The following is a 14,461-nucleotide window of genomic DNA, read 5'->3' on the forward strand; positions in this document are numbered from 1 at the left end:
TACCCTGTTGTTCCACTTTTATATGGAAAGCGATTTTTAAGGTTCCAACACCTCTGGTATACGCTTGTAGCTCTGATGCCAGCTGTGGCAGAACCGCCTAAATTATCCCGGCTCAAGTGCATAAACCATCACCATAAAGGCAACATTAGCTTAAACGCACTTCAAACGGAACAATTTTTGGTCTGTCGGGTAACGTCCCGATACAACCACCGATTCTCGGATCGAACAAGCATACCCCGCACGAAGGCGAGTTCAGAGATATTACAACCACAATTTTACAACTCAGGCATAATAACGATTACAAACCAGTTAAAAACATTATTACAAGGCCAACTTAAATAAAACAGTTATACAAGTTATGATTATAAGTTCAGAGTCTAAACAGCGGAAGATGAAACACGATGACTACAACACGTCGCAAAAGTATACCAAGCTAGCCCAAGCATGGTATCACTCGTCACAGTCATTGCCGGCCGAAGACGTATCCCATTCTACAGACCAGCCAGGAGGCAATGAGCAAGGATAGGTCAAGCTAGCGATCTGATCCTCAAAAGTCATACCTGAAAAAGGGTTTTCAAAAGCAAGGCTGAGTATTCTAATACTCAGCAAGACTTAACCGACAACGGGTATAAGTAGCCCACCTTAGCTAGACTATGCAAGGCTTTGTAAGGCTCTGGTTTTCCTTTGCTGAAAAGCAATAAAGAGTAGGTCCTTACTTTCAAGTTTTAGCTTCAAGATTCTAGTTGATTAACCATTCTATGTAAGCATCTATTATCCAAACATGGTGGAACTTCTAAGCAAACATTAAGATTAATAAGAATATTGTTGCTCTTATTACTCTGTGTGGCAGATCAATTAAGCAGTCTCATTTCATCGTGAGAGGCGGACGATTCTGAATCGAAATTCAACCTTGCAAGGACAACCTAACACACACGTCTGGAACACCGTCGGGTCATTCCCAAACAACCGTTGACCTTTCTTTCCGGCTTGTGGATAGTGTCACTCTCCCCGACTACAGGGCTCCAAGGCCGAACCTTGTCCCTTGAAGTCGTAGTGTTGCGCAACATAATAATAAACCTATCCCTACTGAGAGAGTGAAAGGTATATCCACTCCCCGGTCCAATCGGCTACTAGGCTTGCCACGTACCATATTTACGGCATGTGGCTAGTACTTTCAAAAACTTAACCGGCACTACCACACACCGCGACCTTAGCAAGTTCATTAACACAGACAGGGTCTCACATAAGGTCATGATATCGAACACAACCCCGTCCGTCGTCCTTATATTGATAACAGAAAGTAAACAGGCAATTCCTATAAAGCTCGCGAGTGACAGGCAATCACTCGACTTTTACCGGTCCTATAAGCTTAGCAATTATTCGAACTCAAGTCTAGTGTTCAGTACATAGGTTCCTAGGATCATGCATCTAGAGTTTCAATTCAACTCCTATGAACTGTAAATGCACAAGTAAAATAATACAGTAAATGAAATTAATTTGAGGTATAGGTTGTGTCCGGGGCTTGCCTTCTCGGTAATTGCTAACTATTTCAGCGCTAGGCTCTTCCGAACTTTGGTTCGGGGCTTCAGTTAGTTCAACAGTGTTCACTTGAGCTTCGAGATCACCTCCGTCAGATTCCGGGATCAGCTCGTACGTCCCGTCCGACAAAGTAGTCGTATCTATATGTAATGCAAGAACAACATTATAAGCACATATGGGCAATCGTTTATAGAGTAGTTAAATAACACATTTAACTACACAAGGTATCATGATCAACAGCACAAAAGAAGTTAACTAACTTCATAAAATGAGTGGTGGTGATTTCCTATACAACTAAGTCATGGTTTGTAAATAAATCAACAAATCAGAGTACAAATAGTAATAAATTATACCAAAATTACACTAAACATAACATGAACATACTCAGCTACCCTGTAAAAATCATGCCAAGAAATGTAGTCATTTAATCACAACAAATCATTTATGCAGGCAACACCTAGCACAAGCTTGAATTATACAGACTAAAATATAGCAAAGTAGAAGCTCAAAATTTAACAGGAGATCTACACAGTGAGGATCTAGCTACTGTGAATTTTTCATGATTTTACCTACACATAAATAATACTGAAAAAATAAACAAAACAGACATCAGTTTAGCAAGATTCAATTTTAGCTCCTGTTCTAGTCATGAACTAAGGCTCCAACTTCCTGGTCAAGCTAATATACTCCAGATGAACTCTCAGGAATATTTTCAGGATTTAACAAGAACAGAAACTATTTACCATAATTAAAGTCTAATAAAAAAGGATTATATCAAATAAAAAGCTACACAAGAGAACTAATCATTAAATTTTTATAGCAAAGCTAGTGTAACATGAGTAAACTACCACAAAAATTTCAAAGCAAGACCAGCTTTCAAGCATTAGATAAGAAAAAGACTAAACATCTAGTATGTATTTACCTAGTGACACAAAACCATTTATACAGCAAAAACTTGCAACTAAAGCCTAACATATTATGGTCCTACTGCATAGATCTCTTCAAGAGGTTTCCAAAACATCTAGATTTGGTATTTTACAAATTTTCTACGAATTGATATTGAATTTCAAATATCACTGAAAAACATTGCAAACCAGTCCCTAAGGCACTATTGCAATGGGTCACTGACATCGCAGATAACCCCCTGGGCTTTCTCAAATTCAAGCACGCGGTCCTTGGGTCGGGTCAGAGAGGGGAGGCGAGGTTTGACCGGCTGTTTCCCGGTGAGGGGCTCACCGGCGGCGAGAGTGGAGGGGTGCGTGAGCTTCACGGGTGCAAGGCGCACCTCTGGGTGGCCTAGGGTCGCGGGGAGAGGCTCGGAAGCGGCGGCTCGGCGGAGCAGGGCGGGTTGGCGGTGGAGGCGAGCGACGGCGAGGGTGCTCCGGTGAGGATTGGGCGAGGGGAAACGGTCTGGGAGTTGCGCGAGGGTGAGGCGCGGCTAATGGTGGGGGATGTAGGGGTGGAGCGGGCTTGCAGTGGCGGCTCCGCGGCGGGGTGGAGCTCGCCGGGGTTCAAGCGGGGCGGCGGCGGTGTTCTGCGGTGTGGGAGCGAGGAGAGAGCAAGAGAGCGAGGGGAATGGGTCTCTGGGGTTCCTCTATTGCTCGGGCGCTCGCTAGAAGAGAGCGGCGGGCTCTGAAGGGGGCGCTCCACGGCGACGTCGCGGTGGCGGCCGTCGGGGAGGTTCTGGGCGCGGCGGGGCGCGTGGCACGGGAAGGAGAGGGCCAGCGCGAGGCAACAGGAGGGGGAGGAGGTCGTCCGCGACGCGTGGGCGCCAGCGCACGGCGGAGTAATGGCCGGGAAAGCCGGGAAGGCGTCGGCGGCGACGCTGTCGGTGGCGTCGGCGGCGAGAAGCAGAGCAGGGAGGGGGAGATGGTCATAAGGGTAGTTTTGCAATTTCCAAAAATTCCAGGGACCCCACTGTAAAACAGCGATAACTTTTAAACCAAAGCTCAAATGGAAAAGTGCCCAACATGAAAGTTGTTCAATTTTTCAAGAGCTACAACTTTGATGTTGTGCAAAAATTTATTTGACCAAAGGATAGAGAGCTAAATTTGAAAACACAAGAGGGATTTTAAATTCTAGGAATTTTGTCTTTTTCAATGCAATTTCACTTCAAATGTAGACTTACAAGCAAAATTGACTACCATGCATTAAATGCACTGAAATTTTACAAAAACACCCTCCACAAAAGCTATATTCAGAAATAACTATATAAAGGACCTTGCATAAAATCATAATTACACATATAACCTTTCATAATTACAAAAAGATCCTTTTTAAGTAACTCAAGCACATGATGCATAGCAAACCTACCCAATTACTGTGCAGACACTTACTTAATTACTGTGTAAACACCCGGGGTGTTACATCTGGCGCGAGAAAATCGAGCGGAGCGGCGAGGAATGGCCGGGGCGGTCACCGGCAGCGGCTAGGGTTGCACGGCTCGGTTCAGCTCGTCGCGAGCTCGGGAAAGGAGAAGAACGAATGGAATTGGATACGAACGTCGAGGAGAGCTGCGAAGCTTCGAGTCGACGGCATTCGTCGCGACGGCTGACGCGTGGAGGGGCTCCGACGTCGAGACCAGCAGTCTGGGCAGACACAGGAAAAGCATAGGAGCACAGTGACCCCGGTCAAAGGTTTTGAGCCGGTTTTGACCGCCCAAAACTCGAAATTTCACATTGGCACTTGAAATTTGGCCAAAATAAAATTTATAGAAGACAAAAAGGTCTACAACTTTGCTTTCGGGCGAAAATTGATTCGAAGCCCGGATTAAGGACAAAAACGAGATCGAACGCGGCTAAACCGATGTTTACCGCGCGAACTCGATTAACGTTAATGATCGTGATTAACCCTGATTAGCGATTAAGCACGATATTAACATCAAAACTAACACCGGTGTGTTACAGAGGGCTCCGGGCATAGCAGGACGGAGAGCACGCAGGCGAGCGGTAGCGCGAGGACGGGAGAGGCGCCGACCAGATCAGGCTGCTGATGAGCCAATGTACGTGGCATGGATTTACGCCTTGGCGTGGCGGGGCGCCGGTGGCCATGGAAGCGCCGCTAGCTAGCTGGTGGTCCAGTGCCCACCGCGGCGACCGGTAGAACTCCCCTGCTCCAGTCCAATAGGATTTGGATGATCCCCTTTCTTTTATCCAATAGAATCCAATCCTAAGTCCTAACTCGTCTATAACAATGGATATCCATATCCAATCAGATCCAAATCCAATAGAATTCAAGAGCAAAAATCCAATTAGATTTGGATTTAGTCCAATCCATTCTCAGGAGTACGCACAGCTATGAGTGCGCACAGAAAGTGTTGAGTTGAGCCTCTAGAATCTGAATCACTGGCACTGCAACTCTGCAAGTGCAGACTGTCAGTAAACAAAGAAGTAGGACATCTCTGAATTCAGTCCCACAAATCTAAAGAATCGAAACCTAGGTCGATTCCCTGGCCTCGGAGCGCGCCACATCGCCGGCCGTTTCTGGCCGTCCGATCGGGCACGCGGACGGTCCAGATCGTGCGAGTCCTGACTATTTTGCAAAAAGACCCTCAAAGTTTGATGAAATCAACCCGCGGTCCGGGTTCCCTCTCTCCTCCCCTCCCTTATCCTCTTCCCACTCTCCTCTCCGGTGGCGGACGCATCCGGCGGTGCTGCGGGGTGTAAGGATCACCGGGGTGTCCGACCCTAGAGGGGGAGTGGGTGAATAGGGTCGCTAATCGCTTTCTATCATAGGGCTCAATCTATTTGCATGAGATAAACCTAACACGTTCTACACATACTAGTTATGACTAAAGTCTATCTATGCTATTCTCTACTTACCTCTAAAAGACTTGCAACCTATAGCCAATCCTAATCAAACTAACTAGGAAAGTAAAGGCACGCAAGATAGAGTAAATGCGGAAACGTAATACGGTAAATAAAGAGGTAAGGGAGAGAATATGCAAACTCCCGTGAAGACACCAAGACACACGATTTAACGTGGTTCGGTTAGGACACCAAGTCCCTCCCTACGTCCACGGCCACTTGTCCAACAAGAACAAGTGTGATGCCGAGTCTATTCGCTTAATCACCGTCTTGCGATCGCCACCAAGGCTTCCGGCAAGCAAAGGCTAAGTGGCGCCAAGTCACCAAGACAAGGCCACCACCACCGTCTCTCTCGAAGCGTCACCAACGGCATCGTCTTCACTATCGGAGCTTCTCACCAAGAAGGGTCTCCTTCCTCGCACAAAGTGTCGTTGCCGCTCCACACCAAGTCGGAGGGTCACACGACCAGTACACGGTTGCTTGCCGCAGCAAGACTTTGCTAAAGGGAGCCCTCGCAAGAACTAATCCCTATACAAGTGCACAAAGCACTCTCGCAAAGCTTCTCACAAGCTAGATATGACACTAAGCTTTGCTAGGATGGTTGGGGATGTTAGTTTGCTTGGGCAACACTTCCTTCAACTTTTCTGGCGTCCAACCATATGCAGCAACCGGCCTTGGGGGGTATATATAGCCCACACACCCCAAAAGAGCCGTTGGAAAAGTGGCTGACAAAAAGGGCTATCACCGGTTAAACTGATGATCCACTTTGTGTCATCACCGGTATAACCGGTGAGCACCTTTTTCCAACTAGCCGTTATACTTCAACGGTTACCTTAATCAGCCGACGTAATTAACCGGTGAATGTATCTTCATCGCCGGTTTAACCGGTGCATGTAACTGTCCCAGAGTTTTCGAAAACCAATTCTCTGGACAACTACACCGACGTTCACTTTTCCTTGATCGCCGGTTTAACCGGTGCCTGTAAAACTCCTGCTGCTTCTTCGGCCTCTAAGTCCATTACACCGGTGAGTGTAAAACACCCAACACCGGTTAATCCGGTGCCAAACCCTAGCTCGTAGCTTCTGTGTTCATTGCACCGATGAGTGCAATTTGCACATCATCGGTTTAATCGGTGATAGCAAATTGTCTTTGTTTTAATCTTTTCGACTTGGATTTCTTCACGGTCTCTTCAATTGACCGAAGAGGGGGGCACTGCGGAACCACCGTAGGTGCGGCCCTTCGGGCCTAGCTACGCTTATCTTCTCTTTGTTATCACTTGAACCTAAAAGCCTGAGAATAGTCATCTTAACAATCATATTAGTCCAAATATTGTGTTGTCAATATCAATCACCAAAATATTATATTGAAATATGGCATGAAAGGTCATTTTCGCTACACGGGCCCGCGTGAGATGCAGGGTGACGCCGTGCGGCGGGGTGGCCGGGCGCGGCAGCGGTGCGCAGGCCGAGATTGGGCGCGGCGCCGAGGCCGCTTTCCTTCCCTACAAGCGGGGGCCAGGCACGGCGCCGCCCAAGCGCGACCGGCGTGGCTCCACGAGCAAAGGCCGGAGGCAGTGGCGGGGCCGCACCCTCCGGCCCTTCTCCTACAAGCGGGACCGGGCACGGCGGCTGCCAAGCGTAGCCGGCACGGATTCGGGGCCGCTGCCGCACGCACCACCGTTGATCCGCCGGAGCAGCGTCCACCTGCGGCCCCGCTTGCACCCGCGCCCTCCCGCGGTCACGCGACGTCGATTCGTGGCAGCCACGGCCGCCATGGTTGTTGGCTGGTGCCGGGGGCCGGCGGCGGTGGGCTCGGGTGGGAAGCGGGGGCTGGCGGTGGCAGCGGCGGGTCTGGGGCCGGAGACGGTGCGCCGCCGCGCCATGGTCGGCGTCGGGGGAGTGGAGGCCCCGCCTTGGCCTACTCGCCCACCGCGGCCTGCGCCACCGACGTGGCCCGCCGCATGCCGACCCTGCCCATCCCCCTACCCATCCACGCCCACCGACGCGCCCAAACTTGATTAAATGAAAATTTTTATGTAACAAAAGTTGTAGATCTTGTTTCATAAAATCTATAACAGTTGAGTTTGTATTTTTATGATTTTTCTACGATTTTATATCGATTTTACAAGTTCACTGTTTAATGCTCCCTAGGCGCCAGGACCTAAATGTAAATTTTTTTTATATTTAGGTCCTGTCGCCAACTGGATGGGCGATAGGCACCCTGTCGGGGCGACAGACACTCATTTTTTAAAATTTCCCTATTCGACATATATTTTTAAAATTTTATTTTTTTTAAATATAAAAATGAAAAAAACGCCCAACCAACTGCTTCGGCCAGAGCCGTCCACGCCAAAACCAAACTAAACTGCTGCGGTTTTAGGGGGAAACGGTCAGGCACAGCACGACACGCCTCGGCTGCCAAAAGTATCTTTTGGCCTGCAACATCAGCAAGCGCTGCTCCAGCGGGCAATGGCCTCATCGGCCTGTCCTTATCAGGGTTTTATTTCCCGACCGGTAATCGGTAACCGCCGGACTCCGGTTCCGGTTTACCGGACCGGTTTGACCGGTTATCGGTCGGAACCGGTTGAATTCAAATTCAAATTCAAATAAATTCAAAAGCTCCCGTGCAACCGGTTCCGATCGGTTTACCGACCGGTTTGATCGGTTTACCGGCCGGTTTGACCGGTTTGAATTCAAAAGCTCCCGTGCAACCGGTTTACCGGCCGGTTTGACCGATTTGACTGGTGGGCCTTAATGGGCCGGCCCATTTTTTTTCTTTTTCTTTTTTGATTTAACTTTAAATCCTCGCAAACTATACTAAATGAACGAATTTGTGAGAAAATTTGATACCATTAGATTCATCGCAACTTGAAGTATTTTTAGAAATTTTTTTAGAAATTTTTTATTTTTTAAATTTAAATTTAAATTTTGAATTTTGACCGGTTGGGTACCGGCCGAAACCAAAACTGATCCGGATCGGTTTGACCTGTAACCGGTCAAATCGGACCGGTTCCACCGGTAAAGTTAACCCTGGTCCTTATCCGGCGGGCCAACTGCCACGCAGACCCTCAAACCCACAGGCGAGGCGAGCCCAGCAAAACCACCGGCAAAACCGCTCCCTCCGAGACCAGGCGCCAGCAGAGCCGGGCGAGCTGCCGCCTCCGGTTTCGCCCGCGCGCCGCGCCCTTCTCCTCCTGCTCTCCTCGCCCTCAGGCCTCATCCATCCTCTCCTTAATTATAAGTAGCCTGCTCTGCTCTCTTGTGTTCACCCACCCTGGCGGCTGGCGCAGCTCATCGCAGTAGACCGACCCTAGCTCACAAGTGTCTCCTTGTTTATTTCGTTTCGTGGTGCCCACGCACAACATGGCGGAGGCCACGACTGAGCCTGCTCCGGCGGCGGCGGAGGGCGCCGGTTCGGGGGAGCAGCAGCAGAAGACGGTGGTGGTGGTCGGGGTGGACGACAGCGACCACAGCTACCACGCGCTCGAGTGGACGGTGCGCCACGTGGCGGCGGGCATGGCGGGCGCTGCCGACCTCGTCATCGTCCACGCCAAGCCCTCGCCGTCCTCCGTCGTCAGCTTCGGCGGGCCCGGTATGTGTGGATGCATCGCCCCCTCTTCTTGTTTGCTTCCGCCTTGAGAATCTCGTGCGTGCCAACCATGGCTACCTACCTGCTGCTAGTCTGACTAAGGCCCCCACCCCGTTGCCGTGTTCTTTTTTTTTTTGAAAGAAATTTGCCGTGTTCTTCATCAGGAGCCGGCGAGGCCATGAGGTACGTGGAGGCCGACCTGCGCAAGATGGCCGAGGCCGTCGTCGACAAGGCGCGCCGCCTCTGCATCGCCAACTCGGTAAGATTCAGATCGCAGCAACGGATCGGACGACCACCGATTGCATCGCGCCGATTCATGAACAGAACAGGTTTAATTTATTTCTTGCCCAAATTGCATTGCATGCGATGCAGGTGCACGCTCTGATCGAGGTGATCGAGGGGGAGCCCAGGTACGTGCTCTGCAACGCGGCCGAGAAGCACCACGCCGACCTGCTCGTCGTCGGCAGCCATGGCTACGGCGCCATCAAGAGGTCCGATCCGTTCATGGCATGGCCGGTGGCCGCGCCCCCCTGGTGCTGGTGGTTCAGTAATCTGTTTCATCCATCTGCATCCCATTCCTGATGTTCTGAACATTCGTGTGCGTCGCAGGGCTTTCCTGGGGAGCGTGAGCGACTACTGCGCGCACCACACGCACTGCTCCGTCATGATAGTGAAGCGACCCAAGCCCAAGTGCTGAGCTCCGGTGCTCTGCTCGTCAGGTCCATACTGCTCTGCTCCGGTGATGACACTGGACTAGTGAAATGCTGATCATGTACCTGCAACAGCCTCTTCAGCTGTGTGTCTGTCAACAAATGATATTTATTTTGTGGTGTTCGTGCATCGTACCATGTCGTGTTCTATGCTGATCAACTAAGCTGATCACCTCATCCGGTTACTCAATGTACTTGTCGCCTAACATGTGCAGAGATTACCCCCTAAAAACAAGCATGAGTGTTAATTACAACAGAGACTGATTCCTATAGGAAGGAGATACTACTTTTATCATCTATACTCCTGCAGGTTCCTATACCCCTAGTAATCTTCCAATAAGAACTTCCAAAGTAAAACATCAGTACAAACACCTTTTAAACTTTACAACATGCACGCATCGAAGCAATCAAAATCGCATAAATTAAACCAAAGGCAACGATGGTTTAACTCAAACTCTGTATGACGATAAATACTATGTTGGAACATTCTCTTCTCCAAAGAAAATAGGAACACATAAGGATTTACCACTCGATACATGCATGATACAGGGGAGAAACGGGCCTCAGCTCCTAACGAACGAACGATCCATCCATCAGGCCCGCTTGACGGGGTCGAAGTTGGAGACGGCGACGACGGCGCCGACGATGGCCACGAGCACGACCCCGCCGGACACGATGCTGAGCAGGAAGTTCTTGAGCGACGGCGTCAGCCCGGACTGCGCGGCCTCCGCGACGTCAGGCAGCACCAGCGCCGCCGCCACTGCCGCCGCGGTCAGCCCGGCCGCCGCCTTCTCCTTCATGGACGCCGCCGCCGCCCGCACGGCCATCCTGGCCGCCGGCCTCGCCCTCGGCTGCAGGGGATGGAACGACGACGCCGCGGCCCCGAGCGGCTTCCTGAGCCCGGCGACGGACAGCGGCGACGAGAAAGCGGACAGAGACGCGGTGGCCATGGCGCGCAGGAGGATCGACACGACGCGATTCGGGGCGCGGCGTAGGCGGCGTGGGGTGAGGGATGGACATGGCTGGCCCGGAGAATGTTAAAGTAGCTTGCTTGGGTGGACAGGGAGGAGCCGGTGCGGCGTGCCAGGTCGGCGCTGGAGTCCGACGTGGGATGCTGTGGTCGCGCCATTGCAGGATAAGGCTTATCTCTAGAGGAGGCTCGTGGTTGAGGTTTAGATTTTGCTTCTGATTCCCCATGCAATGGTTGGTTGAGGTCCCTCAGTTAATTTAGATCAGGTAGTTTTTTAGAGAAAAATGTGAAGAGAAGGCGTAGAGAAGATGGATTTTGACGGTTTCTTTCTTTTTGTCTTTCTTTCTTTCTTTCTTTCTTTCTTTCACATATACTACTAGAATTCAAATCTGATATCATAAGACTTCGCTTGGCTTAAAAATGCGGACCTTTTTTCAGATAAAGGGCTCAAAATTGGCTTACAGGCCCACCTGCATACTGGGCCAGAAAAATAATAGCCCATGTCCCCACTCACTCGGCAATCAGGCGCGCGCACGGCACATCCACACGCCTTCCTCCTCCACCACCGCCGCGTCGCCGCCGTCGGCGAGCCATGTCCACCGAACTCACCTCCCCACCTCAACCGCCGGAACTGATCCGCGGCAACCTCATCCCTGCGCTCCCCGACGACTTGGCCGTACACTGCATAGCGCTCCTGCCGCGCGCTGCGCACCCATCCCTCGCCCTCGTCTCCCGAGCTTTCCACGCCCTTCTGTGCCGCCACCCAGAGCCCCTCCTCGCCGCCCGCCGCGCCCTCCGTCTCTCCGACTCCCACATCCTCCTCTCCCTACGCCCGCCCTCCTCCGCGTCCCTCCTCTTCTTCCTCTTGCTCCCGCATCCCGGGTGGTCCCCTCTTCCCCTTCCCTCCCCACCCGTCCCCGTCTCCTCCTCCTCCTCGGTCGCCACCGACGGGGGCCGGCTCTTCCTAGTCGGCGGATCCGTCGCCGGGGTCCCCGCTTCGTCTGTGCAAATATTCGACCCCCGGGCCAGATCCTGGTCCATCGGCCCGCGTCTGTCCTCTACGCGGGAGTTCGCCGCGGCCGTCGCGCACTCCGGTGCACTGTTCGTCGCCGGCGGGTGCGTTCCCTCGTCCCCCTTCTGGGCTGAGGCTCTCGACCTCTCCGCCCCGAACGCGAAATGGAAACCTGTCGCCAGCCCGGTCCACCTCCGTGAGAAGTGGATGCACGGCTGCGCGTCTCTCGCCGGGAAGGTCCTTGCGGTGGCGGACCGCGGCGGCTTGGCCTACGATCCGGCGTCGCCACCTGCGGAGGCGTGGGCGCCAGTCTCGCCGGTGCTTGACATGGGCTGGAAGGGCCGTGCTGCCGTGGTTGGTGAAATCCTGTATTCTTACGATTACTTGGGGCAGGTCAAGGGCTATGATCCATTGATCCGGACACTGATTCGTGGAGCACAGTGGAGGGGTTGGAGAAGGAGCTTCCGAGGTTCCTGCCACACTTGCCAATGTCGGAGGATTGCTATACTTGATCTGGGAAGGGAAGTGGAAAGGAAAAGGAAAAGATAAGGGGGAAGTGAGTAGCATGGTGGTGATTGAATGGGCCGGCATTGAGGTTACAAGGGCCGAAGAGGGGCGGCTAAGAGGAAAGATGGTCTCTAGGGACACTGTTCTATTCCCGGATGTGCCTAGAGGGTCAACGATCACGCATTGTATTGCATTGGAGTTGTGATATAGTAGGTGCAGCTGTAAAGCAGGTAATATGCATACTTTGAGAAGTCTTAACAATGGTTTTTCTTCATGTTGTAAGCTCCTCTGTATGAGTTTTGTGCTTGCATAGTTCAACGAATTATGTAACTGGCAATTGTTTTGTTTCACTAGTTTGCACACCGTGGCATAGTAGGTGGTAAGACCTGTGGTTAATGTTTCTAGTATTGGTACACTGGTACTGGTATGATATGAATTGTTCCTTTTTCACAAGGATTATATTAGAGTTCACTATATACATTGCTAAGGGTTAAGTTGTATTATATTTATATACTGGACTTATGATGTTTATGTTTGCATCTGTGCTGTCATCACTTATTTAGCATCCTTGAACAAGAAAGACAAACAAACTACATTTCTGTTTGATTTCTTGGATGACTTGATCACAGAGCCATAGATGAACCTATTGCACTAAATTTGCAGGGGCTCCTACAAAATTTACATAGACCAGTACTTTAAAAGTTCTAATTTCTTCAGTCAACTGCACCGCAGCCTGCATGCTTGAAGTCAGCTGTTTCTTTGGCCACTGGTATGCCCTTCATGCATTTCTGAACCAGCCCATTTAGCCACTGATATCTTGACTGACCCCCAGGACTCCACTGCCAGCATCAGGAAGTAGCGCCCAAATCCAGTTTACTGCATTAGGTTCCACCCGTGATTCAGGTGGTTCAGGTCATACTTCTATTGGCTTTTCAGGCTTGCTGGGTAGCGCTACTTCAAGAGTTACTTCTCCACTAGGAACATAATTATAAGTGATTGTTTTATTTGAACAGGTTTACTGCAATGCTCCTACAGTGTTTAGATCTAAGCTGCTTTATGCTGATGGGTTTATATTACTGGACCATTGCAACATAGTAAAAGTTTCAATTAGTTGGATTAGATATATCTTCAGTTAATCAGTTGGTGCTGATTATGCTGGTACACTCGTGGCATGGTTATATTTGACCGATATCACCATGTAGAAGGTCGAATTTCTAGCATGATTGTGAGGCTGATTCTATAGTTGTATAGCATCGATTCTGTTACGTTAATATGGATCTTGTCCCCAGTTAAACCCATTTTACTGGCCACCCTTCTTTTTAGTGGCTGTTGACAAAGTAGTGCAGTGTATGAGGCCTCTTGATTAGCACAGATAGATTGTGCTCCAAGGCCAGCCTATTTTGTGCCCAAATTTCAGTACTAGCTATGTCAGATTAATCTCTTCTCATGATTCATCCTTGCGCAGCAAATGACAGAACTATGAAAATATCACTAAATGTCAGAATTTTGAAAATGGATGACAGAAAGGTATTCCTGTAGCATTGAATTAGTTTATTTTAGCAACTCCTGGAGACCTGAATGATCATTCTGCAGATGTAAATTATAAATGTAAGAATAAGTTCAAAAGTGATCCCTGTATCAATTTTCTGCACATGTAAGACTTGGCTTTTGATATTGCCATACTGATGAATGGCGATAACATTTTGCTTGCAGGGAGTAAAATAACGCCTGACCCTTGCTGAGTGGAATGATGGCAGGTGGCAGCTGTTCACGATACAACCGCTCTGGACACTGGGAGTCTGGGAGTCTTCTCTGTGTGTGTGTCTGCCTCTCGGTTATGCTGTGGATGTCCTCAGGTCCTCGGAAGTTTGATGATGAAGAAACTGGCTGAAGATCACAGAACAAATGCTTCGCCACTTCTGTTTCCATTATGCACTGTGAGCCTGCGACTAATGCACACATCGCCGTCCAATTTGTTCATTGTTTTGCTTCATTTTTTTTCGCAACGCACATAAACTAAGTAAATTGCAACTTGAGATGAATCAAAGTAAAGCGCACATTGCCAGGACGTGAATTTTGGTTTAAAAAGAGTGGCTAGGCTAGGTTAGGTTTAAACTCACTGAGTTACTGAGTTCGCCGTGGCGCATGGCTGTTTCTCCTGTTTTTCTTTTTTTCTTTTTTTTTTCTTTTTGAAAGGAAGCTGTTTCTCTTGCTTTTTGTTGGGACTGTCATTCTGCAGGTAAACTTCCTGGGCGGGCCATTGATTCTCTGCACATGGGACCGGCCACCAGTGCTAAATGCCAAACCCCTGCTGCTGTGATCTCTGATC

The 14,461-nt window shown here is 50.0% G+C and overlaps 2 protein-coding genes and 1 pseudogene across 2 annotated transcripts; 2 read left to right on the plus strand and 1 right to left on the minus strand.

Annotated features, from left to right (window-relative positions):
• The first annotated feature begins 8,474 nt into the window (after window positions 1-8,474).
• Window positions 8,475-10,112, plus strand: LOC120694827 (universal stress protein PHOS34-like). Its single transcript, XM_039978120.1, has 4 exons — window positions 8,475-8,936; window positions 9,098-9,192; window positions 9,306-9,424; window positions 9,543-10,112. The coding sequence occupies exons 1-4, from the start codon at window positions 8,708-8,710 to the stop codon at window positions 9,628-9,630; spliced, it is 531 nt and encodes a 176-aa protein (XP_039834054.1). The 5' UTR covers window positions 8,475-8,707; the 3' UTR covers window positions 9,631-10,112.
• On the minus strand, window positions 10,045-10,725 carry LOC120694829. Its single transcript, XM_039978122.1, has one exon. It carries the CDS (start codon window positions 10,591-10,593, stop codon window positions 10,237-10,239), a length of 357 nt encoding a protein of 118 aa, XP_039834056.1. The 5' UTR covers window positions 10,594-10,725; the 3' UTR covers window positions 10,045-10,236.
• Window positions 10,726-11,105: 380 nt separating this feature from the next.
• LOC120694825 lies at window positions 11,106-14,430 on the plus strand (annotated as a pseudogene).
• The last annotated feature ends 31 nt before the right edge of the window (window positions 14,431-14,461 follow it).

This window comes from Panicum virgatum, chromosome 2K (assembly GCF_016808335.1).
Source record: "Panicum virgatum strain AP13 chromosome 2K, P.virgatum_v5, whole genome shotgun sequence".
NCBI classification, from domain to species: Eukaryota; Viridiplantae; Streptophyta; class Magnoliopsida; order Poales; family Poaceae; genus Panicum; species Panicum virgatum.